The sequence below is a fragment of the Triplophysa dalaica genome, chromosome 10 (genome assembly GCF_015846415.1).
Source record: "Triplophysa dalaica isolate WHDGS20190420 chromosome 10, ASM1584641v1, whole genome shotgun sequence".
NCBI lineage: Eukaryota > Metazoa > Chordata > Actinopteri > Cypriniformes > Nemacheilidae > Triplophysa > Triplophysa dalaica.
Window position 1 is genome coordinate 1,300,444 of NC_079551.1, and position 21,505 is coordinate 1,321,948.

At 38.9% G+C, this 21,505-nt stretch overlaps 1 protein-coding gene across 1 annotated transcript in view; it reads right to left on the reverse strand.

Annotated features, from left to right (window-relative positions):
- Positions 1 to 5,752: 5,752 nt before the first annotated feature.
- LOC130429664 (uncharacterized) overlaps positions 5,753 to 21,505 on the reverse strand; it is a 72,253-nt gene continuing 56,500 nt past the window's right edge. The window contains exon 8 of the mRNA XM_056758356.1: positions 5,753 to 7,424. Coding sequence (XP_056614334.1) covers positions 5,763 to 7,424 — 1,662 coding nt within the window. The 3' untranslated portion in view covers positions 5,753 to 5,762. The remainder of the gene's footprint in view (positions 7,425 to 21,505) is intronic.

Below are 21,505 nucleotides of genomic sequence, written 5' to 3' on the forward strand. Positions count from 1 at the left end.
AATCATCTCACACTTTATTAAACAACTTAAACTTCAATGAATTATATCATGCAGTAATAAATATAATGTCACAAACTCAGCTGACAGGCAGTAATTGCACAAAAATGATGCTTTGTTTTCTTAACAGGTGCAGCTTTTAGTATAGAGCTGTGGTTGTTCTCTCTATATGCTTTCGCATAGTGCCTGAGTTGGCAGATGTGGTGATCATATCACACGATAAATCCTCCTTTCTCCCTTGACTGAACCTTTATAACGCTCAAAGAAACAGTTAAACCACATAAACTAATTAAACACATTGAAAGAATGTAAACTTCTTCCGTCCCCTTGTCTAAACAATATTCTAAGGTTGAAAAGTCTAGTCGACTGAACACACAGAGTTTGCAGATCTGGAGACAAAGTTTGACACAGACACAAGTGCTTGTTCAATCAGAGTCCAATGTTTATTGTTAAGGACTAATACTTATAAGCTTGCATCAGGAGGCGTCATATAAAACCACCAAAACAGTGGAAAATCACCAGACTTTCTGTTTAGTCTTATTCCTCCTGAACAATCAGATATGATTACATATTTAATATTACAATAACAAAACAATTGTCCATAGGCATCATTAGGAACCTTGAGATGGAGAACAACAGATACTTATATCAACATAAGACAGCATAAGACATGATACAACTTTCACCGAGGTTAAACAACAAGAAAGTAAGGCAAATCTTATATGAATAGAAGCTAATATTAATAGGAATGAAAATATATGATATATGAACTTTGTATTAAACACAGATGCAATATTTGTAGAGGACAGGACGAAATCCAGATTCTCCCACACATCATGTTTTTTTGCTGGCATTGTACTTATGTAAGAGACAGATGATCCGATATTTAAGAGGTTTGGCTGTGAATGCATTTCAAATGATGTAATAGCGTTCCCACAGTGCTTCTGGCAGTGCGAACCGCTGTAAACACTAGTATGCGCGTGTAGGTTAAAACCCATACATCTAGCGCATATTTACATATAGAAACGGTGGGAAAGTAGCACAGCGGGATGGAAAATCACGTTGTCTATATGAATGGCCGGGCCAGTCACTATATTTCATGACAGCATGCGCAAACTTTTTACAGTTTGTAAATGTTAAACGGTCAAAATTTCGAGCAAAGCACTCCATCATCCCAATTACGTGTGAGGTTATTGTGTTCTCGCGAGACCAATTAGATCTCGTCACACCCCTACTAAGTGTTGTAAATACTTGTTAAGCATTAATGTGACAAGAAGCCCATATTTTCTCTTCTTTGAGGATGGAATTGCCTGAGCTGCTGGTCGGATGGTCACTGTTAGATTATTTAGTTCCCCACATGAATGAATATGGGCAGGGCCTACAGTATGGCTTACATTCCTTATAGATCATAAAACAAACTCTACACATAATTGGTTGCAGATGTTAACTGTATCTTATTTGATCATAATATGAAACCCTAGACATATGCTTGCTTGCAGATTTTCATGTGTGTTTTTTCTGTGGCCTAAATATAAAGGGCTGTCTGTGTGGAAATAAATTAGCTTGACGCAAATGACCTCCGTTTTATTCTGCTGAGAACATTCTCTCACAACATCCAACCCATTATTTAATTGAATCTGATTTTTGAAGAAGTGATCACAGGAAGTTTAAAAATTACTTTGTGACATATTATATAACTGTAGTTTATTTATTGATGATGCAGGACAACCACTAAATACTGGATTTCAATAGTCAAGTCTTGAGGTCACAAATGCATGAATAAGCATATCTGCGTTAGCAACATATAGAATATTTTGAAGTTTCTTATGTAGTTGTCATTTCTGAGGTGGAAGAAGGCTGATTTTAATGAGTCTGAGTCTAATGACAGGTTGGTGTCTAATATAACGCCTAGGTCTTTAACCCACTGACCTCTCTCTCTACCAGTCTATTCTCTCTTCCTTCTCTGCGGATATCTCATCTGCGAAAACCCAATACTAATATTCGTTCTTTGTAAAGAAAACGAGCACCATCAGCAATCAATTCTCTGCGCCACCGCCTCTTGACCACAGTCAATCCCCTGACACATGCTTGTTCCCCGCGTTCTCTTGCCTATCTGAAGAGGCAGTTTCCAAGGTAATTTCTTCCAAACACCCGACTACCTGCCCTCTAGATCCCATCCCCACCCATCTCCTCCAGGCCATCTCTCCATCGGTTGTTCCCTCTCTGACTCACATTATCAACTCGTCTCTCACCACTGGCACATTTCCTACACTCTTCAAAGAGGCCCGTATTACCCCACTACTAAAGAAGCCTACTCTTAATCCTGCACTGTTAGAAAACTATAGACCAGTATCCCTACTCCCCTTCGCTGCTAAAACTCTAGAATGTGTTGTTTGTAACCAGATCTCATCTTTCCTCACCCAGAACAACCTCCTGGACAGCAACCAGTCTGGGTTCAAGAGTGGTCATTCCACTGAGACTGCGCTGCTCTCTGTTATTGAAGCCCTGAGACTGGAAAGAGCCTCCTCTAACTCATCTGTTCTTATCCTACTAGATCTATCTGCCGCCTTTGACACCGTTAACCATCACATCCTCCTGTCCACTCTCAAGGCTATGGGGGTCTCTGGAATGGTGCTACAATGGTTCAGGTCTTACCTCTCGGGTAGGTCCTTTAGAGTATCTTGGAGAGGTGAGGAGTCGGAGTCCCATCATCTCGACACAGGTGTGCCTCAGGGCTCAGTGCTTGGTCCGTTGCTATTCTCTGTATACATAACATCCCTTGGCTCTGTCATCCGGAAACATGGCTTTTCCTATCACTGCTATGCAGATGATACTCAACTCTACATGTCTTTTCGCCCTGACGATCCGACATCTCGCTCTGGATGAACGCCCATCACCTGCAGCTGAACCTTCCAAAAACAGAACTGCTTGTAATCCCGGCTGACACGAAGACTCATCACAACCTTTCCATTCAACTGGGCTCATCAACCATCACACCTTCCAGAAAAGCAAGAAACCTGGGAGTGGTGATCGATGATCAGCTCAACTTCACTGATCAAGTTGCCAGCACCGCCCGGTCCTGTAGATTCATCCTCTACAATATCAGGAAAATTAGACCCTTCCTATCAGAGCATGCTACACAAATCCTTGTCCAGGCTCTTGTCCTGTCCAGACTGGACTACTGCAATGCACTACTGGGAGGACTTCCAGCTTGCACAACCAAACCTCTACAGATGATCCAGAATGCTGCGGCAAGAGTTATCTTTAATGAACCAAAGAGAGCACACGTCACTCCTCTACTCATTAAGCTACATTGGCTTCCCGTAGTCGCTCGCATCAAATTCAAGACTCCTGGCCTACAAGACCACTACTGGTTCGGCACCACCTTATCTTAAATCGTTAATGCAGACATATGTACCCGCCAGATCCCTACGCTCTGCAAAGGAACGACGTCTTGTGGTGCCATCCCATAAAGGTAAAAAATCTCTCTTGCGCACCTTCTCCGGATCGACCACCTATGTGGAATGATCTGCCCACTGCTACAAGATCTGCAGATTCTGTAGCCATCTTTAAGAAACGCCTGAAAACACATCTCTTCCGCCAACATCTGACTGATCTGTTCTGACTCTTTTCTTCTCTACTCTTTCTTCTCTACTCTTAAAAAAATAAAAAAATATGAATGAATGGTTCCGTATACTGTGTTAGGTTATATGAGACTAGTCTTCTTTTTGATTGCGCTTATGCTTTTGTTGTACTTATGCTGTCCTAATTGCTTCCATTATCTACCCCACTTGTAAGTCGCTTTGGATAAAAGCGTCTGCTAAATGACTAAATGTAAATGTAAATGTATTTATAGGATTAACAGCGCAACCTTCGATTTGCAGGTTATTATATATTATATTATAATATTATAACCTTTGGTCCTATAAGTAATATTTCCGTTTTATTGGAATTTAAAAGGAGGAAATTACTAGTAATCCAATGTTGTATGTCTTGCATGCACTCTGTCAATTTGGATAGCGGAAAGGAATCATCTGGTCTTGATGAGATATATAGCGGAGTATCATCTTCATAAGAATGGAAACTAATTCCATGTTTTTTAATAATGTTGCCAATGAGCAGCATGTATATGGAGAATAGCAAGGGTTCTAAAACCGATCCCTGACGTATTCCATAATTGACCTGTGTTAGATTTGACAATTCCCCATTTATATGGACAAAATTCAGGTGCGCAATTTCCACTGGGTATAGGAAAAATCCCGTTTGTGTCCCCATCACTTTCAAATTAGTTATGTTATTTATCCACATGCCGTCATCGCCACAGAGAAGTTCTAGAACCGACCAGGACACAGCGAGTTTGCCTGCTTGCGCGTTGCCTGGACACACTAAAAATAGATCACTGAAAAATCGTTTTCGCTCACGTGATTTTGATTTGAATTTAATAGAAATTTGTTTTGACGTTGTCATTGTTTCGGTAGGCTATGTTAAGGGGTTTCCTTATAATGGACTTCTATTTGGGAAGAAAAGCAATGCTAGATTTATTACATTTTTTCGGTTGGAAAGGACATTGAACAGCAGGTAGTGTTTGTGACAAGGCTTGACCTCGTTGAGCATTTTAGAAAGTCATTCGGCTCGTCTCTTTCCGACCGCAGATTCAGGTTTACAAGCCATGTTTTCCACCGTTTCTCATTCAATATTGCGTTTTCCCCCTTCATAAACACAATCAAATACACCTTTTGGTTTCATGGTTTAATCAATTTAAACAATCAAAAACAATGCAAAAACAATGTATTTTGAATTTGTGATAGGATTAAAATCAAAAAACATTTTCCCCCACTTTGTTTCCCCCATATTTGATCAATTTTGCGTTGAGAATCTGATTTTTTGTGTTCTAGCAATTCAAAGGGGAACTCTGCTGAAAATGTTAAAATACTGCCATGAATTACTCTCCCCAATTCATGACATCCGTTCATCTTCACAACAGAAAATCAATATAGTTTTGATGGGGTTTGGGAGCTTTCTTACTCCCTCCCATAGACACCAATGCAACTGATCCACTTGAGGGTGGTTAATTCATTCTGTGAGTTCCCCTATAAGAGATATCCATCCTTCCCCAAACATAACATTCAACTAGAAGAAGAGACAGACCAGTTTTATACAGTCACATGGAGTAGTAGAGTATAGGTAGTTTTTACAATAAACAATCTTGTATCAGTTTATTATACACCATTTCAAAAATATCATGGTACTCTTCGGGCATTGTTTGTTAGTGGTTTATCAAATGAAGTAAAACAACTTACATTGATACATCTTAAATCTATCAGTGTGATTGTTTTGTCTCAAGATTTGTAAAGTAAATTTAAAATTGACTTAAATTTCATATTTTAACTAAAGCATAGTCCAGGCTGAAGCTAATCCTTGTCCGAGAAACCCCCCTTAGTGTATATCTATCAGAATCTCAGCACAAAACGTAAAAAACAAGAATAAAAACATTGGTATGAAAACAATTATATAAACATAAAAGCAATGTTTTGATAGATACACAAAAGATGCAAGATTATTGGTAGGATTATACCTAGAACTATTTGTACAATTTCCTGGTACAAAACCTGAGAAACAAGGGTCAAGCTAAACATTAACTACAGTTAAAATAATTATTTTAGCAATAAAAATGAACCTGTCATGGATTTCCATGCAGTCTTATTGCTCTTGAACAATAACAATTGTCACTATAGATTTGTGGATATGCTTTGATCTTTGCTCATTTAGTCTTCTACTGAATTCTCCTCCAGGATTTTTATGAGACTTGACAGTGTACTATTTGGATCCAGTAGAGTCACTAGAGGGACATTCACACCTCTCCCTTTGAAGATATGATTTTGCAAAGTTATGGCTAACATTGAGTCAATACCTAAATCGAAAAGATGAGTCTCATCATTCAGTTCATCCATTTCAACACCAATTGTTTCACTAATCAGTGACCTCATATATCCATGTGGTGATGTGATGGGCTGCTCAGGTCTGGATAAGATAATTCTGTCTTTCCTCACGGCTTCCTCTATCAGTCTGTAAAGTCGGGCACTATAAGACTTGTTTTGACTGAGGACATTATGCAAGCTGTTTTTGAAATTGAACTTGCATACAAGCTGTTGAGGTTTATTAATCAAGAGGGATTGCTCCAGAGATTCAAGAATTTCTGGCCTTTCCAGTAGCATGATTCCCCTTGCCTCAAGAAATCTTTGGACATGCACTTTGTTCAACAGGAGACCAAGATTCATAGCCCCCCAGTTGATTGACTGTCCTGAAAGTCCAATATTTCTGCGGTACTGGCAGAAAGTGTCCATGAATGTATTAGCAGCTGCATAGTTTGTCTGTGATGCGTTGCCAATGAAGGCGGAGATGGAGGAATAGCACACAAAGTAATCCAGATGACATTGTTCAGTAGCACGGTGAAGGTTAAGTGGTCCATTAACTTTTGGTCTCATGACTTTCTCATAAAGCGATTTGTCAAGACTTTCAATTAGCCCATCATGCAGGACAACTGCACTGTGAAAGACTCCTTTGATTGGACTGGATGGAAAAAGTTTTCCAATATGAAGAATTGCTTGTTGAACTTGTTCTGATATGGAAACATCACACTGTAGACACTTAATGACAGAACCATAATGATCCATGACATTCTGTATATCTTGTTGAATCTGAGTATTTGGACTGCTCCTTGAAAGAATTACAATATTTTCTCCTCCTTTCTGAGCAATGAACTTCACTGTCTCATATCCCAGCCCTGTCAGACCACCTGTGACAATATAGACTGATTTTTTCTTGAAAATACTGAGTTTGGGCATCACTGAAATGTCTGACAGCTGGTTCTTGTAATCATTATTCAGAATCATGATGGGTAGAACTTGACTTGTGAAGTATGAATCAGATTGTTTTACAGAGAGGGGATCAATGTCTTGAGAATTCCCTCTTTGAAAGGTTGTTGTGTTGAAAGCCAAAGACTTTCTGTCCAAATGCATGGATTTCAGCCAGCGGTAGACTTTTGGCATATTTATATGCAGAGACCATTTCTGCATTATTTGAGACATGAAGAGGAAATGGATGTGAACTTCAGTATTGGTACATCTAAATGTTTTTGGATCTACTGGAATGTCCGGCTGGTTGTCACAGACAAGAACAACATCTTTGATGACTGTATGTTTGGTAACTGTTTCAATTATCCTTTCATTATATGGAGGAAGAAGAACAGCTCCTTCAACCTCGCTAAAATCACAAGCAATATGATCCTCCCGTGTGCTCACTCTGATGATCCAACCTGATTTGTTTGCAGAGGTAGTTAAAACCTTCATCAAAGATGAGTCAAGAACACTCGAGAAAATGCCTAATTTCCTATGATGTTTGGCCTTTGGTAAATTTTTATGCAGAATCTCCCAGGCCAGGACCAAAAAGGAGACACAAGGGTTGTCCGTCATGAATGAAAGTCTTTTTGTTTTGTAGCAAACAGATGCTGGGAGAATGACTTTGGAGGTGGCAGCCACAGGATAACAACACACAATATGGTCCCCAACTTTTATTTTCTTAACATCCTTACCCACAGCTGTGACAATCCCACTGAAATCAAGGGCTAAAAGTTTGTGGTTTTGAGTTGCGTGCTTGCTCCAATAAATTGTCTGACCGTAAGTGAATTCAGAGGTGCTGACAGGAAAGTAGTCTGATGAATGCACACACATTTTACTGAGTTGAACCTCAATGTTTTGTCGCTTAATTGGTTCAACCGAATTGTCCCCTTGTGTAGCTGATATATTTATTATTTCATATGGATCAGATGTTTGCAAGGTGAAGGCTTCATCATCCAACATGTGGACACTTTTTGGTGTGATATTCATGTTTGGCAATGGTGTGTGGATGATTTCAGGTTTGAGAATTGTGCCTTCTTTCACTATCAGCTCTGGATATTTGCTGCAGGGGTATGATCTAAGGACGTGAGCCAATGCTTTGATATCTTCAGAGGAAACAGATCCCAAGTCAATCAGCTGAAAGGAGAGTTCTGACAGCTCAGCTGCACATGCTCTTGTCATACCCAACATTACAAACCCAGGACTTATGTAATCCACTAAACTCTCAGAGGACCTATAGGTTATAACTCTGATAGCACCGGTGAAATGATTAGCCTTGAGATATCCAACAATCTTTCTGAAAATTTCACAACAACCTGCCATGTTGTCCAATACATTTTCTGATTTGAGAGATGTAAGGTCTGCATGACCCCACATGAACAAAATTTCCTGGAAGTTTTTCCACACATTTGAAATGTTCAGCTTCGACCAAAGTAATTCAGGTCCACATTCCAACACTGTATTGCTATTTGAGGAACTTATATATTTAGATGCTGGGTGTAGGTACTTTTGCAAACCTTTAGAAATCCCTGTTTCATCAGAAAAGACCAGTGCCTTGATTGATGTATTCAATGTGGAATCTTCAGCCGTGATGCTGAAGCTGTTGTGGTAGAAGTATTCATCAACTACATGAGAACGACTTCCCAGCATTTTGATCTGCACATGGCTGAGCTCAACCAAAACCTTGCCTTGTTTGTTGGTAAAGCAGCCACAAACGTCAAAATCATCATCCCCTCTATGTGTTTCCCTCAAATATATAACCATCTCCTCTTGCAATGGTTCAAATACAGTCAAGCTACCTATTTTTGCAGGAAACTGAGGTCTCGGTGAAAGCCTTTGTATTTTAGTTCCAATAGTAAGTTGGATCAAGTAGTCCAAGACAACAGGGTGAAGGTAATAGTCATGTAGCTGGGACAGTAATGTTTTTGGAATCTTCAAAACCGACAAACACTCTCTAAATTCCTCCCCACAGCAAATTTCTGCCTTATTTCTGAGAACTGAGCTGTACTCAAATCCTTTATCTTTAAGATGGTTGTAGAGCTCTTCACTCTTCAGAATTATTGAGCATCTTTTAATGATGTTGTCAAGAGAAATGAACTGCTCTTCAGGTATTCTGTCTGGTTTTGCCTGTACTGTGCCCGATGCATAGATTGCAGAAGTGGATTGTACTCGAAAGTTGCATGTGTTCTGTCCTAAGTTGCCTGACGAATCAAGAATCACTTTCACGTCTGGGGCATTCTGAGTGAGAACACATGGACTGTGAAATGTGACGCTGAGCTGCAGAGAACTGAGTGGGACCTTCGGTTTTGCATACATCATGAAAGCTGCTAGGCCCAATTCAGCATGAAATGCTCCAGGAAGGATAGCAACACCATTATGTTTGTGGTCCTGCAGGAAGGCCACTGAGTCAGATAATAAATCACAGCTGAAAACTGAACTGTCTGAACTCAGTGGTGTAATAACTGGGTGGTTGCTGGTAGAACTAGCCAACTGGACTTTAGAGGAGAAGACATCTTTCTTCACATTATCAAACTGATAGCGCGGGTGATGAAATGGTTCAGTCTCAAAACCTTTGTAAAACATTTCCCAGTCCACATTGACTCCGAGCTCAAACAATTTGGATACAACAGCAAGCAATGTCTCATGATCTTTACCTGGCTGTACTGAGGGAAGGACAGTGACATCACTACCCAGAGTCTCTGTGATGTACCTCTGCAAAGATCTTCTTGGGCCAATCTCAACAAAGATCACATTCCTCTTGTTTTTAGCTGCTGATCTTACTGCTTGTTCAAATGCAACTGGTTCCCTGATATTTCTTGCCCAGTATTCACCAGTAATAAAATCTGAGGAGCACAAACTTTCACCAGTCACTGTTGAGAACAATTCTGTCAGCAGATTGTGTCTCTGTAATGAGCCTATATTCTCTTTCACTTTGGGTACAATAGGATCCATCATGTGGCTGTGATAGGCAGCAGGAACATCCAGAATGTGAAGGAACAGATCTTTTTCTTTGGCTGAGTTGCTTAAATTTTTATGCAATCTGTCAATGTCATCTGCATTGCCTGAAAGGGTGCACGACTGTGGGCTATTGTAAGCAGCCAAACAAACCCTTCCTGAGTAAGATGGAAGGTGTTTCAAGATTTCAGGTACAGCCATATTACTGACAACCAGCATCTTTCCTCCTGTCACTGTGCTTTGCAAAGAACTGCGATAGTGGATGACTTTGACTGCATCCTCGAGTGACAACAAACCAGAACAATGAGCTGCAGCGACCTCTCCAATGGAGTGCCCAAGCACAGCATCAGGACTTATGCCCCATTGCCTCAGGACGCAAGATATTGCAACCTGAATAGCAAACAGGAGAGGCTGGACAATTTTTGGATCAGTGAAGTCATCAGATTTGCTTTCTAACTTCTCCATCAGGTTCAAACTTGTGTAGCTCTGCATCAAGCTTTCTATCTTCATGACTACTTCTCTAAAAACAGGTTCTTGTTTTAGGAGCTGCTTGCACATACCAGAATATGTTACACCATTCCCGCAAAACACAAAGACTAACATGGAGTTTGTCTTTGAATGTACAAGCTTTTTTTTTAGCGCATCAGCAATTGTCTCTTTAAGGTCTGTCAAGGATGATGTCTGAAATAGTTTCCTATATTTGTGTTTTAAGTGACTTCTTCTACAAGCAGCTGTGAACAGTAAAGATTGTAGATCTGTTATATTCCCAGCACTAATCTGTTCTGCTGTATCTTCCATAATATTTCTTAATGATTTTTCAGAGGCTGCAGATATTACAAAGAACTGATGTGATTTCCTGATCTGATCTCTTGGTTTCTTTGACTGCACATACTGTCTGACTAATGCATGTGCATTTGTTCCACCGAACCCAAAATTATTGACCCCAGCAGTTCTCACTGCATTTTCACTCAGCCATTTCTCTGCTGTAGTGGGGATTTTTAGATTGAGAGATTTAGTGTCTATGCTGGAATTATCTTCTGAGAAGAACACTGAGGGCACAAAGGTTTCATGCTTCATCATCAAAAGAATCTTTATAAGTCCGGCTACACCTGCTGCAGATTCTGTGTGTCCAATGTTGCTTTTAACAGAACCAATGATGAGTGGTCCAGATTCATGAGGTCTTGCTTTGGAAATTACTTTCGAAATACTACCTGCCTCTACTTGATCTCCAACAGGAGTTCCCGTCCCATGAGCCTCAATGTACTGGACACTAGTCAGATCAGTGTCTGTTGAGTAGATTTTTCGAAGCAGCTCTTCCTGCTGTATCATGGATGGTTTGGTGATTGGGCTAACAGTGTGGCCATCTTGATTTACTGCTGTTTTGCTAATGATGCCCCAGATATGATCATGATCTTGGAGAGCCTGTCAAAATATGGACCAGATATAGCTATTGCATACAGTTGTCAATAATTCTTATTAAACATGTTTGTTATATCAGTATTTTTGTTTACTTTTTTCAGAGGCTTTAGGAGAACAACCCCACAGCCTTCACCTCTCCCATAGCCATCTGCTTTCGTACTGAAAGGTTTACTGGTGCCTTCAGGGGAGATCATCTTTGCCTTGGAGAGAGCCACAAAGACTGTTGGCTCCAATATGCAGGTCACACCCCCACACATAGCCATTTCACAGTCACCTATTGAGAGGAATAGAGACAACAACAAAATAAAGTTACATAATTAGTGGTTGGAGGTGGAATGTTATTACACACAAGGCTGCTAACACAGTTATAGATAGCAACACAACAAAGATACACTGAGATCTTACAGTCGTGGAACTGAGTAATGAAATATTTGTAATCCTGGACCATAAATAGAACGGGATTATTAGTTGGAATAGCCAACAAAACATTATATGAGTACAAATGTGTTTTTTTATTTTATGCTGAAATTCATTAACGGTCTAGAATGGGATTCATAACAATGTCTTATTTATTACATAAAATAAAGGGTCTGTGGATTTAAGTATAAAAGGAAGGATATTAGTCAGGCAGGAGCTAGGACCTGCATAAATAATATAGCGTAAATATATCAAAACTTTATTTTTGTGAGTGGATGCAGCAAAATTGCTAACAAAAATGTCCAGAAACATGCCTACAAACTTTGCTCGCTGCTGCTCGTTTTTTTTTTTTTTTTTTTTGAGATTCTGCTTTTGTTTTCAAATAGGCTTGACGTCACGGACACTACGTCCATTTTTTACTCAGTCTTTGGTATTGTCTCGTAAAAAAACAATGTGCACGCTGTAAAGATTTAACGCGTTTCACTAAGAGAGAGCAGGTTTTTGGTTTTCATACATTTAATGCGTTTATCATGTTAACTGTCACTTATAAGATCAATTAAAGACGTGATGCATTAGTGCTTTCACTTATAAAACTGCATTCTCAGTTTTTAAACAAATAACAAATAACTAATTAGTCTTAAAAGCTCTGTCTAGAGTCAAACACAATTTATTTTTTTATTAAAATTACCATGTTTAATGAACATGCTAATGAAGTGTATGAATGCACGGCTTCAGTGCTCCCGTCTCCTCCAGCCAACAGACAACAACAGAGCAGCCTTGTATCTGCAAAGACGTCTGAAGTGCTTACGTTTTAACGTAGTGTCTCATGTGGCGCGAGAACGTAAAGTAAGACTAAAGTCACTTCAATTCGATCTGGGATGTGATCCTGAACAACGACATAACTCCATAGTTTACCACCATATTACGATGCATCGTTGTCTTAATTAATGATGTAGATACAGTATGAATGTTTCCTGAAACCGTAGTAACTCTGTCGGAGATCAATCGTTTGAAGCAAGTTGGTTCAGCAATCTAGTAGATGTCTTCAAACAGGTGGTGTAAATACATCTACTAATTAATACGTTCATATCGAACTAATGTCAAATTATTACTGTCAATAAAATACATTGCATTTACGGCGACTTTTGTTGTCTTTATTGTTTTATTTCACAATATTTCATTCATTCATAAGTTTCCTCCTAAACGTCACCCTGACCAGGGATTTCCCAGGGTCCTAGAGCATGTATCTGAATTAAAACTAAGAGCTTGTAGCTTCTTATCAAACTATAAGATGTCAAATTAAATTTGAATATATTTGGAATGATGGATATAGAATACACTGCATTTTGCTTGCTTAATTTGCTCCAAGGTACGATGCATGTAAATCTACAGGAACTATGCTTCTAAACACAGCTCTTGACCTGTAGTTCCAACCATGCAACTTGAAGATGCTGCTTGCGATTCTCAATTGGAAAGATTGTTTCGGGTAACACTTGAATCAGTGAACTATGCTGGAACGACAGAACTTACGTTACGTTCTTAAGCCTAACGATACTTTTGGGAAACACAACCCTGAGCGGTCAGACTGATTTCGAAAAAATACCCATTAGACTAATTTTGTTGTCCAGGGTCACATAAAATAATTTCTACATGTACAAATGCAAAGAATTAAATGTGTCTTTATTTAACGCTAAATGATTGGAACCAGTGCGTCTATGGGTACCATTTTCGGGGGAAACCTTGGCCGTTAAAAAGTGACGCGTAGGGATAACTTTAGCATCTTCAAAGTGATGTGGAAGGCATTTGATGAGCCCACTTTGATAAGAAGAATAATACTTTTAATGCTTGATTTTTAAAGTTCCTCAGGCATCCTTCTATAGAAACCAATTAATCACCATATAATTGAGGAAAAACAACCAATTATCTGATTGCTAACAAGTCACAGAAATTGAAAATTGTAACAATACAAAAATCTAAATTTTCTTGTAGATTGCATTGAAGACTACCTTGTTTTATGGCCTGACAAGCAAAGTGAAGGGCAACAAGTGATGAGGAGCAGGCACAGTCAATCGACAGTGAAGGACCAGTGAAGTTAAACGTGTAGGAGATGCGGTTGGCAGCTATGCTCATTGCTGAACCAGTAGAAGAAGAGTGGTTTATGATCTTTGGACTAATCTTCACATTGCCCAACTCAAAGTCTCTGTTCATTAGACCTGAAATAAGAAAGTTCATGTTCAACTAGATGTTTTTGGATAAGACCATCATTAGTTACAATAATCGTTCTAAATTCTATACAATAAAACACAACTTCGCAGTGAGGAGGTAATTATACAGTTAGATTACCCAAAAACACTCCTGTACTTGTTCCACTGGCCTTTTCCATTGGTATCCCAGCATCCTCGAGGGCTCTGTATGTGCACTGTAGCAAAAGTTTATGCTGAGGGTCCATGCAGGATGATTCAGCTTCAGTGATGCCAAAGAACTTGTAGTCAAATTCATTTAAACTAAATAAGGATAAACAGGTTTAAAATATGTAGATATTTTATACATTTGAAACAATCTTAATTAAAAAACGTACTATAGCATGAGCATTTCATGGAATATTTTGTAGCATCCTGTATTTAAATTGTAATGTATATATTTACATAGTCCTATTCATGTCTTTAATTCATTAAAGCGGCAGTCCGCAAGTTCTTTTGAGTAAAAATGAGCTAAAACCAATTATTGATTAAGTACACTAAAGAACGATGTTTAAAACTCTGTCAATACCCTCGCTGGACTCGGGTCGACTCTCCCGAAGATCCCTATGGTGTCTTTAGTCTATGCTGTTATGTATTCAGTGTTTTTTTTCTTGTTCTCTCTCTCCAAGTCTGTCTCCCTCTAGGTGGCGGTCTGACCCAAATTGAATGGAGTTCCTGATTGGACTGTTCCGTTCCTGGCTTTGTTTTTAAGGGCTGCTTTAACACTATAGTGGTCCATTTTGGGCCATTTGGGTTCTTGTTGGGGTTTCCCCGAGTTTGTTTATGTTGGACCTTTGAATTCTGATTCTGTTATCTTTTTAGTTATTATCTAAGATGTTAGTTTGAGAATCTTTGAAAGTCTGTTACTTGGTGTTTTCGTTAATTTTGATGATTTGTCATTGTTCTTAATTTAAGGGAAGTAGGGAGTGTGTCGCCATCTTTATTTGCCTGTGTTCTTTTTTCCCTCTGTTTTAAGCTTACAAAGTTGGGTTAATTGATTGTCTTTTGTTGCTTTTATTTGTTAAGTCGTTTTGGTAGGTGGCTGTTTTGTTTATTGTTTTGGCATTGACCACTCCTGGGGCCCGTTTCAGAAAGCAGGGTAAGTGCAAACTCAGAGTAAGTCAACCCCAGAAAATGGAATACTCAGGGTTTTTGGTTTCAGAACGCGAGGTATGTCAAACCCGCGACCGCGGAGTAAGTCAAGCCCATTTCAGAAATCGAGGTATCTTATACTCCGAGTGAGTAACCAGAGTAACATACTCCGTGAACCTAACCTGGTCGGGAGCAGGTTTTATTCCGCAAACCCAGGGTTTGTTACAATCTCCGCCCCCTTTTCGAAGCGCGAGCGGTGTTGAAATTGCATACGTCATTTGTTTATTGATTCGTGTTCCTAATCGCGCTCAATTAAGTCACACAGAACTTAAAATGGCAGGTTCGTTTATTCAGGCACCCATAGATGAGGAAGCTGAATTAATTCGCAGAGAATTACATTTAAGTCGGGAGAGAATTGTGAGGCCCCGTTTGGACGTTTTATATTAACTTTTAAGGCCAGTTTAAGAAGTATATTTAACATTTCCCAATCAGGCATCCTACTAGCAAGAGCATTTTATTTCTGTAAACTTTACTGAATGAATGATGTTATTGTATTTCTACGACATCCTACTAGCAAGACCATTTTATTTCTTTAAACTTTCCTGAATGAATGATGTTATTGTTTGGATTCATCATTTGAGAAAAGAAGAAAGAACGAAATGACAGTTTACAAAGAAACAGGGAATGTGTTTAGACTTGTGCGAAAACCAGAATTAATATGGGCAAGGCATTTCAAAGGTGACGGGAACTCCGTGATCTGAAAGGATTGTAAACGGATCCAGACATCGCTTTATTTCTTCTGAACAGGAAATAACTTTCAATATTTGAATAGACACAAAACCGTTGCGCACTTGTTGTGTTAATACAGACGGGAACTGTTTCGTCGCTTGTTCTTTCTCTCCTTGTTATGTTCATTATGATTAATGTATTTAAGACCTATTAGAAGGGGATAAGTATTATCTGGGGTTCTCTTGTGATTTTGAAATTACTTTACCTCCCCACATCTGTATTTCATGTGGCACGAATTAGCACGGATTTACGGATTTATATCCCTGATATGATGGCAAGGCTTTGCATATAGTTTATATAGTTGTATGGTGTATAATGATTTATGACCGTGCCTGTCAGCATTTGAGACCCGTGTTCGGGGATCTTCTAACAGGTGTTATGCTGAAAAATGCACCCCTGCCAGATTATGCACCCCCTCATCCCCACAATGGTTAGGGTGAGGATTGGGTGTTAGGGGAGGGGAGTGGTTAGAATTAGCCAATCAGACAGCGTGTGTTTGAAGGGGGTGCTTAATCTGGCAGGGGTGCATTTTTCGGCACAACACCTGTTCACTTCACGGGAGTTTCCATGAGAAATACAAATACAAAATAATTACCAGGACCTCACTTCAACACAGCCTCCATTTGCGCTGTTTGTGTCTGTTTATGTTCTTATTAGTTTTGTGTTATATCATCTGCCATGCTATGTGTGTTTATTATGCGCTACTGGTGTACAGTGAAGATTCTCACCTTGGCACTGTCACAGGCCACTCAGAACATCAGACTCATCCGCACATCTGAGCAGTGCCGAATCACAACTCGCGTAAATAATTACCTCCGCACATCACCTACAGTAGCGATTACAAACTGAGATGGCGACGATGAGGCCAATCCTACGGACTGCTGAACAAAACGATTACTGCAAATATTTTTTTGTGTTAATTTATATATATATACTTGTGAGTTATTCCTCTTAATTCCTCTTAATTTTTATTTGCATATTGTGTTCTTGGTCGTTCAGTATGCAAATGAATGTACTTGTAACACTCCGTCGGTTCCCTTAGTCTGTTTTCCCAGTTTTTGCCCCAGATGTCCTTTTTCTCTCGGGAGTCTCTCATTGACTTTTGCTCCTGCATCCAATAACCCAGACACTATGTATTGTCACTTGCCCTTGGTTCTTTGTCTGATATTAATGTAATGTATGTACCTACGTATGAATGTTTCTGTGGAAGTTTTGTTACCCGTTGGATTATCCTGTTTTGTTCCGTGGACGTTTTTGCTGTTCTCTGATCGTCTCCTGGATGTTTTAGATTTATTGGTTTCACCCTAACACGTTTTGGATTACCCTGTTTGTTCCTGAGTTCAATTTTTATGTTAAATTCATTCAGCCTACTCCAGTTTCTGTGTGACATTTACTTTCATGCTGTTTAAACAACCTTTGTCCAATATTTCCATGAAAACACATCAAAACTTTTATCAAATTTACAGCTGACAGAAATCACAAATCGCTTTATATTGTCACATTTTATAGCTATATTTAATGTATTAATTTAACCACAAAATCTTAAGGAAATAAGTCATACCCATCAATAAGTGCTGCTTTTGCTGTGTACGTTTTTCCCGGCTTACTGTCATCTGAATCGTACCATTGACTGAGGTCAAATCTGTCATTTGGTATTTGTACGGCACAGTTCTTTCCATTAAGAAGGACCCTCCAGAAGTTTTCAAGTCCCTCACCTGAAAAATATGAAATTTTCAAATGTCAAATTATACAACTTCAGATGCCTATAATCCTTTTAATAACGTATTAATTGAATTAAATCTGTAATTTATACAACTATTAGACAATTATTAAATTATTTTAAGAACGTACCTCCTGGGAAATGGCATCCAATGCCAATAATAGCAACATCTGAAGCATCATCATCCATCTTGTTTCTTGAGGCTCATGTGCTGTTTAGCTGTTTATTCTCCTGTATGATTAATCTGACAACAAAACTGCATTGAATATAAATCAAACAGAAACAGTTTATCGATTATAACAAACAAAAAACTAAACACAATTATAGCAAATACCATAACCAGTGAAATGAAACAAATATCTGCACTTACTGGAATACTCATTTTGACCGTTGTTGAAATGACAGAGTCTAGTCTTAACCTGTATATATACTACCTATCTTTATCAACAGTTCCTAAACTTTTCTTACATGTCACCCATTTTGATTCTTCACTTCCTGACCTTCATCAAAGAAACCACGAGACTGCAAACTATACTTTCTATGTGATTTTTCATCGCAGCCATTATTTTTCCACAATATGAGAAACGCAGCCACGCACACAGAAAAATGTAACTCATTGCCCTACACTTTATTAGATGATACACAAACATGTTTATGTTGTTCTTTAAACATTTTGATTACAAACCAGAGTTTTTAAGACAGAGTACAGTACTCAAAGGGATCAAATGGTTTTATTCTTTTTTAAACCTTTAAATATAATAATGAACTATTCTCTGAAGTGTCTCAACACTGAATATTGGGTGCTTGTGAAGTGTCTATTTTCTGTGGTCTATCAACAACACTACATTTGTATGTAAAACATACACATATTTTAAAAAATATTTGAGACAAAACATTAAAACTTGTGAGTTGTAATCCATTGACAGAAAGATGTAAAGATTATTATTAACAATTGAAAGAAGAAAAACAGAACTTACCCATTACAATCAGAAGGGATAAACAGAGATACGTATGGATGTCCCTGGTGTTGACTTCAGAAGGGTTGATGTGACAATGTTTTCTGTTTAAATGAAAATGTTGTGCTGTAAATGATCATCTCTGATGTGTAGTCTTACTGTACAGCAAAGCAGATCATCAACTTCAGCACAACACACCTCAATGACATCACTCAAGGATGCTTCTGTCTTTATGTGTTCTGTATGAAGGCGTGGCCAAAGCTAGCCCCACCCCTCTCTACTAAAACATTAACTTTCGCTGCCCTTTCAGTAAAAAGCTGTAAAAAAATGAACCATGTACATCAGCAGCACACATTACAGCTAAATAAAACATTTGCATTTTGCTCACTGGGATCTGATGTAAACAATACTCTTTGAATACAGCTCGCAAATCTCTTGGAGACCTTCGGGCAGGCACTCTTTAGATTTTGGTAGACCGAAGTGAACTTAACTAGTCTTAAAGCCAATTCCTATGTAGTAAACTGGTAGGAGTTGAAACGTCAATCAAAAACAACCGAAACACAAATATCCACAATTGTGTATAAAATGATCACTGTCACTACAATTTAAATATGTATTTGGTACTGTTCTTACAATAATGTTGATCTGTGTCAGAATCTGAAATTTGGCCTTTTCCCAAATCACTATTAATCAATTTACTTAACTACAGAAGACTATTCCAGGCTATATACAAAAATACTAAAGCATAATATTATACAAATCATAATTAATCACTGTAAAATACTACAGAATACACCAGTTTACCGTAGTCAATATTTTACATTTCTCTCTGCATCCCTGAGGTTTTCTAAGCCAATGCACTGGGACGGTTTGCAGCCGAGTGTGAAGCGGCTGGGATGAGAATCAGCACCTCCAAATCTGAGGCCATGGTTCTCAGTCGGAAAAGGGTGGCTTGCTCACTTCAGGTGGGTGAAGAGTTCCTGCCTCAAGTGGAGGAACTCAAGTATCTGGGGGTCTTGTTCACGAGTGAGGGAAGGATGGAACGGGAGATTGACAGACGGATCGGTGCAGCTTCTGCAGTAATGCGGTCGCTGTACCGGTCTGTCGTGGTGAAGAAGGAGCTGAGCCGCAAGGCTAACCTCTTGATTTATCGGTCAATCTATGTTCCTACTCTCACCTATGTGCATAGGGGTAGGGTGAGAAGCTCGGTCACTCGGGAGGAGCTCAGAGTAGATCTGCTACTCCACCACATCGAGAGGGGACAGCTGAGGTGGCTCGGGCTTTTTTTTCCCGGATGCCCCCTGGACGCCTTCCCGGAAAGGTGTTCCTTGCATGTCCCACCGGGAGGAGACCCCGGGGAAGACCTAGGACACGCTGGAGGGACTATGTCTCCCGGCTGGCCTGGGAACGCCTCGGTGTCCCCCTGGAAGAGCTTGAGGAAGTGTCTAGGGAGAGGGAAGTCTGGGCATCCCTGCTTAGACTGCTGCCCCTGTGACCAGGCCCAGGATAAGCAGAAGAAAATGGATGGATGGATGGGTTTCAAAATGCAAATTGAAGTAGTTACAAGTGTCTGCTATGAAGGTACATCTGTCACAAATAGAGAGAAAGCATGCTTTAGGTTCAAACACGAGGAGTGAAATGTTACAATTCACCCTATAGTCTGGGTTGATATGTAACATAATGTAATAAGGATTATGACTAAAAAATGAATAGTAAAGCTTTTTATTCAACACTGACTTTTCAATATAACTAGTGTGTTACAAAGATGAATAAAATGTAAACATGTTTATGAGCTTCAACAATTGAACTTAATTTGTGTGGATATGTTACATTAGCATCCTCCTTATAAAACTGAATAGCTAACATTCATGTGTGTGACATTGTTTGTGTTTGTGTGTTGAGTTTTGTTACAACTGACCCAGAGTCTTGTGAATGAGCTCATCTTAAAGCTGTAATAAATCTACAGAGACACAAAATAAACATCATTTAACTTTGAGTAGTTTAACTACAAATCAAGCATTGCCATGACAAAAACAAGTTGAATTGAGTAAAAAATACTTTTTCCCCTCTTACATCTGCTGTGTCTGCCACAGGTCTTTACTTTCTCACATGTGAAATAATGACTAAACTGAGCATGTGTGAAGCGAATCAGCTCATTTGTAACTAGATCCTTATTGTAAGTGTCACAACTGACCCATGTCACGACCAAGTCATCCAGAGCTTGAAAGAAAGAGATAAATCATTGCAGTTGTTTGATCAAATGTTTTTACACATTCTAGTCTCCAGAGGCCAAACCTTTACCTTTCCTGAAAAGTATGTTTATTCTAAACCTGTCATGATCTTGGTTCTATGTTTATTTGTTAGTGTTGAGCTGTGCTTTCTGTTCTAATCTCTGTGTTTAATTCCTGTTTGTCTTGGTTTCCTTTTTAGTTTCCATTAGTGATTATTTCACCCCTGTTGTTCATTTGCACTTGTATACCCATGTGCTCCAGTTGTCTTTTGTTAGTTTCCGTGTTCTTTCTGGTCTAGATCAGGTTGAGTTATCTTTGTTAGCTTATATCAATAAATCTTTTTGATGCATTTCAATTCTCTTCTCCTCATCCCTTCCCTCGATGTAACAAAACAATACTTTATGTTATAATGCATCAAGTCCATCCACTTAAAGGACTGTATCAAATGATCGGCACAATACGTCTAAACGTCTCAAGCCAAAATATAATTTAAAGCATAATAAGACAACACAGAACGTATTAAAAAACCGCCATAATTTAGTTTTTATCAGAAGCTGAATTGTTATATTTAAAGACAAAAACAGTTTGGTAAAACATATGAAAACAAAGAAACTGTACAATAAAAAGATATTCTGAAAGAAAACATGTATAAAGTACTATACAGTTACAACAAAAACGTCAGGTATAACCTTTCACTTTAGCTTCTGCCCATTAACATCTGACAAACGCACTTCCTGAGTTCTGATTTGATGTTTTCACCACCTTTTGATCAACAGACATGGGTATTTTGGCC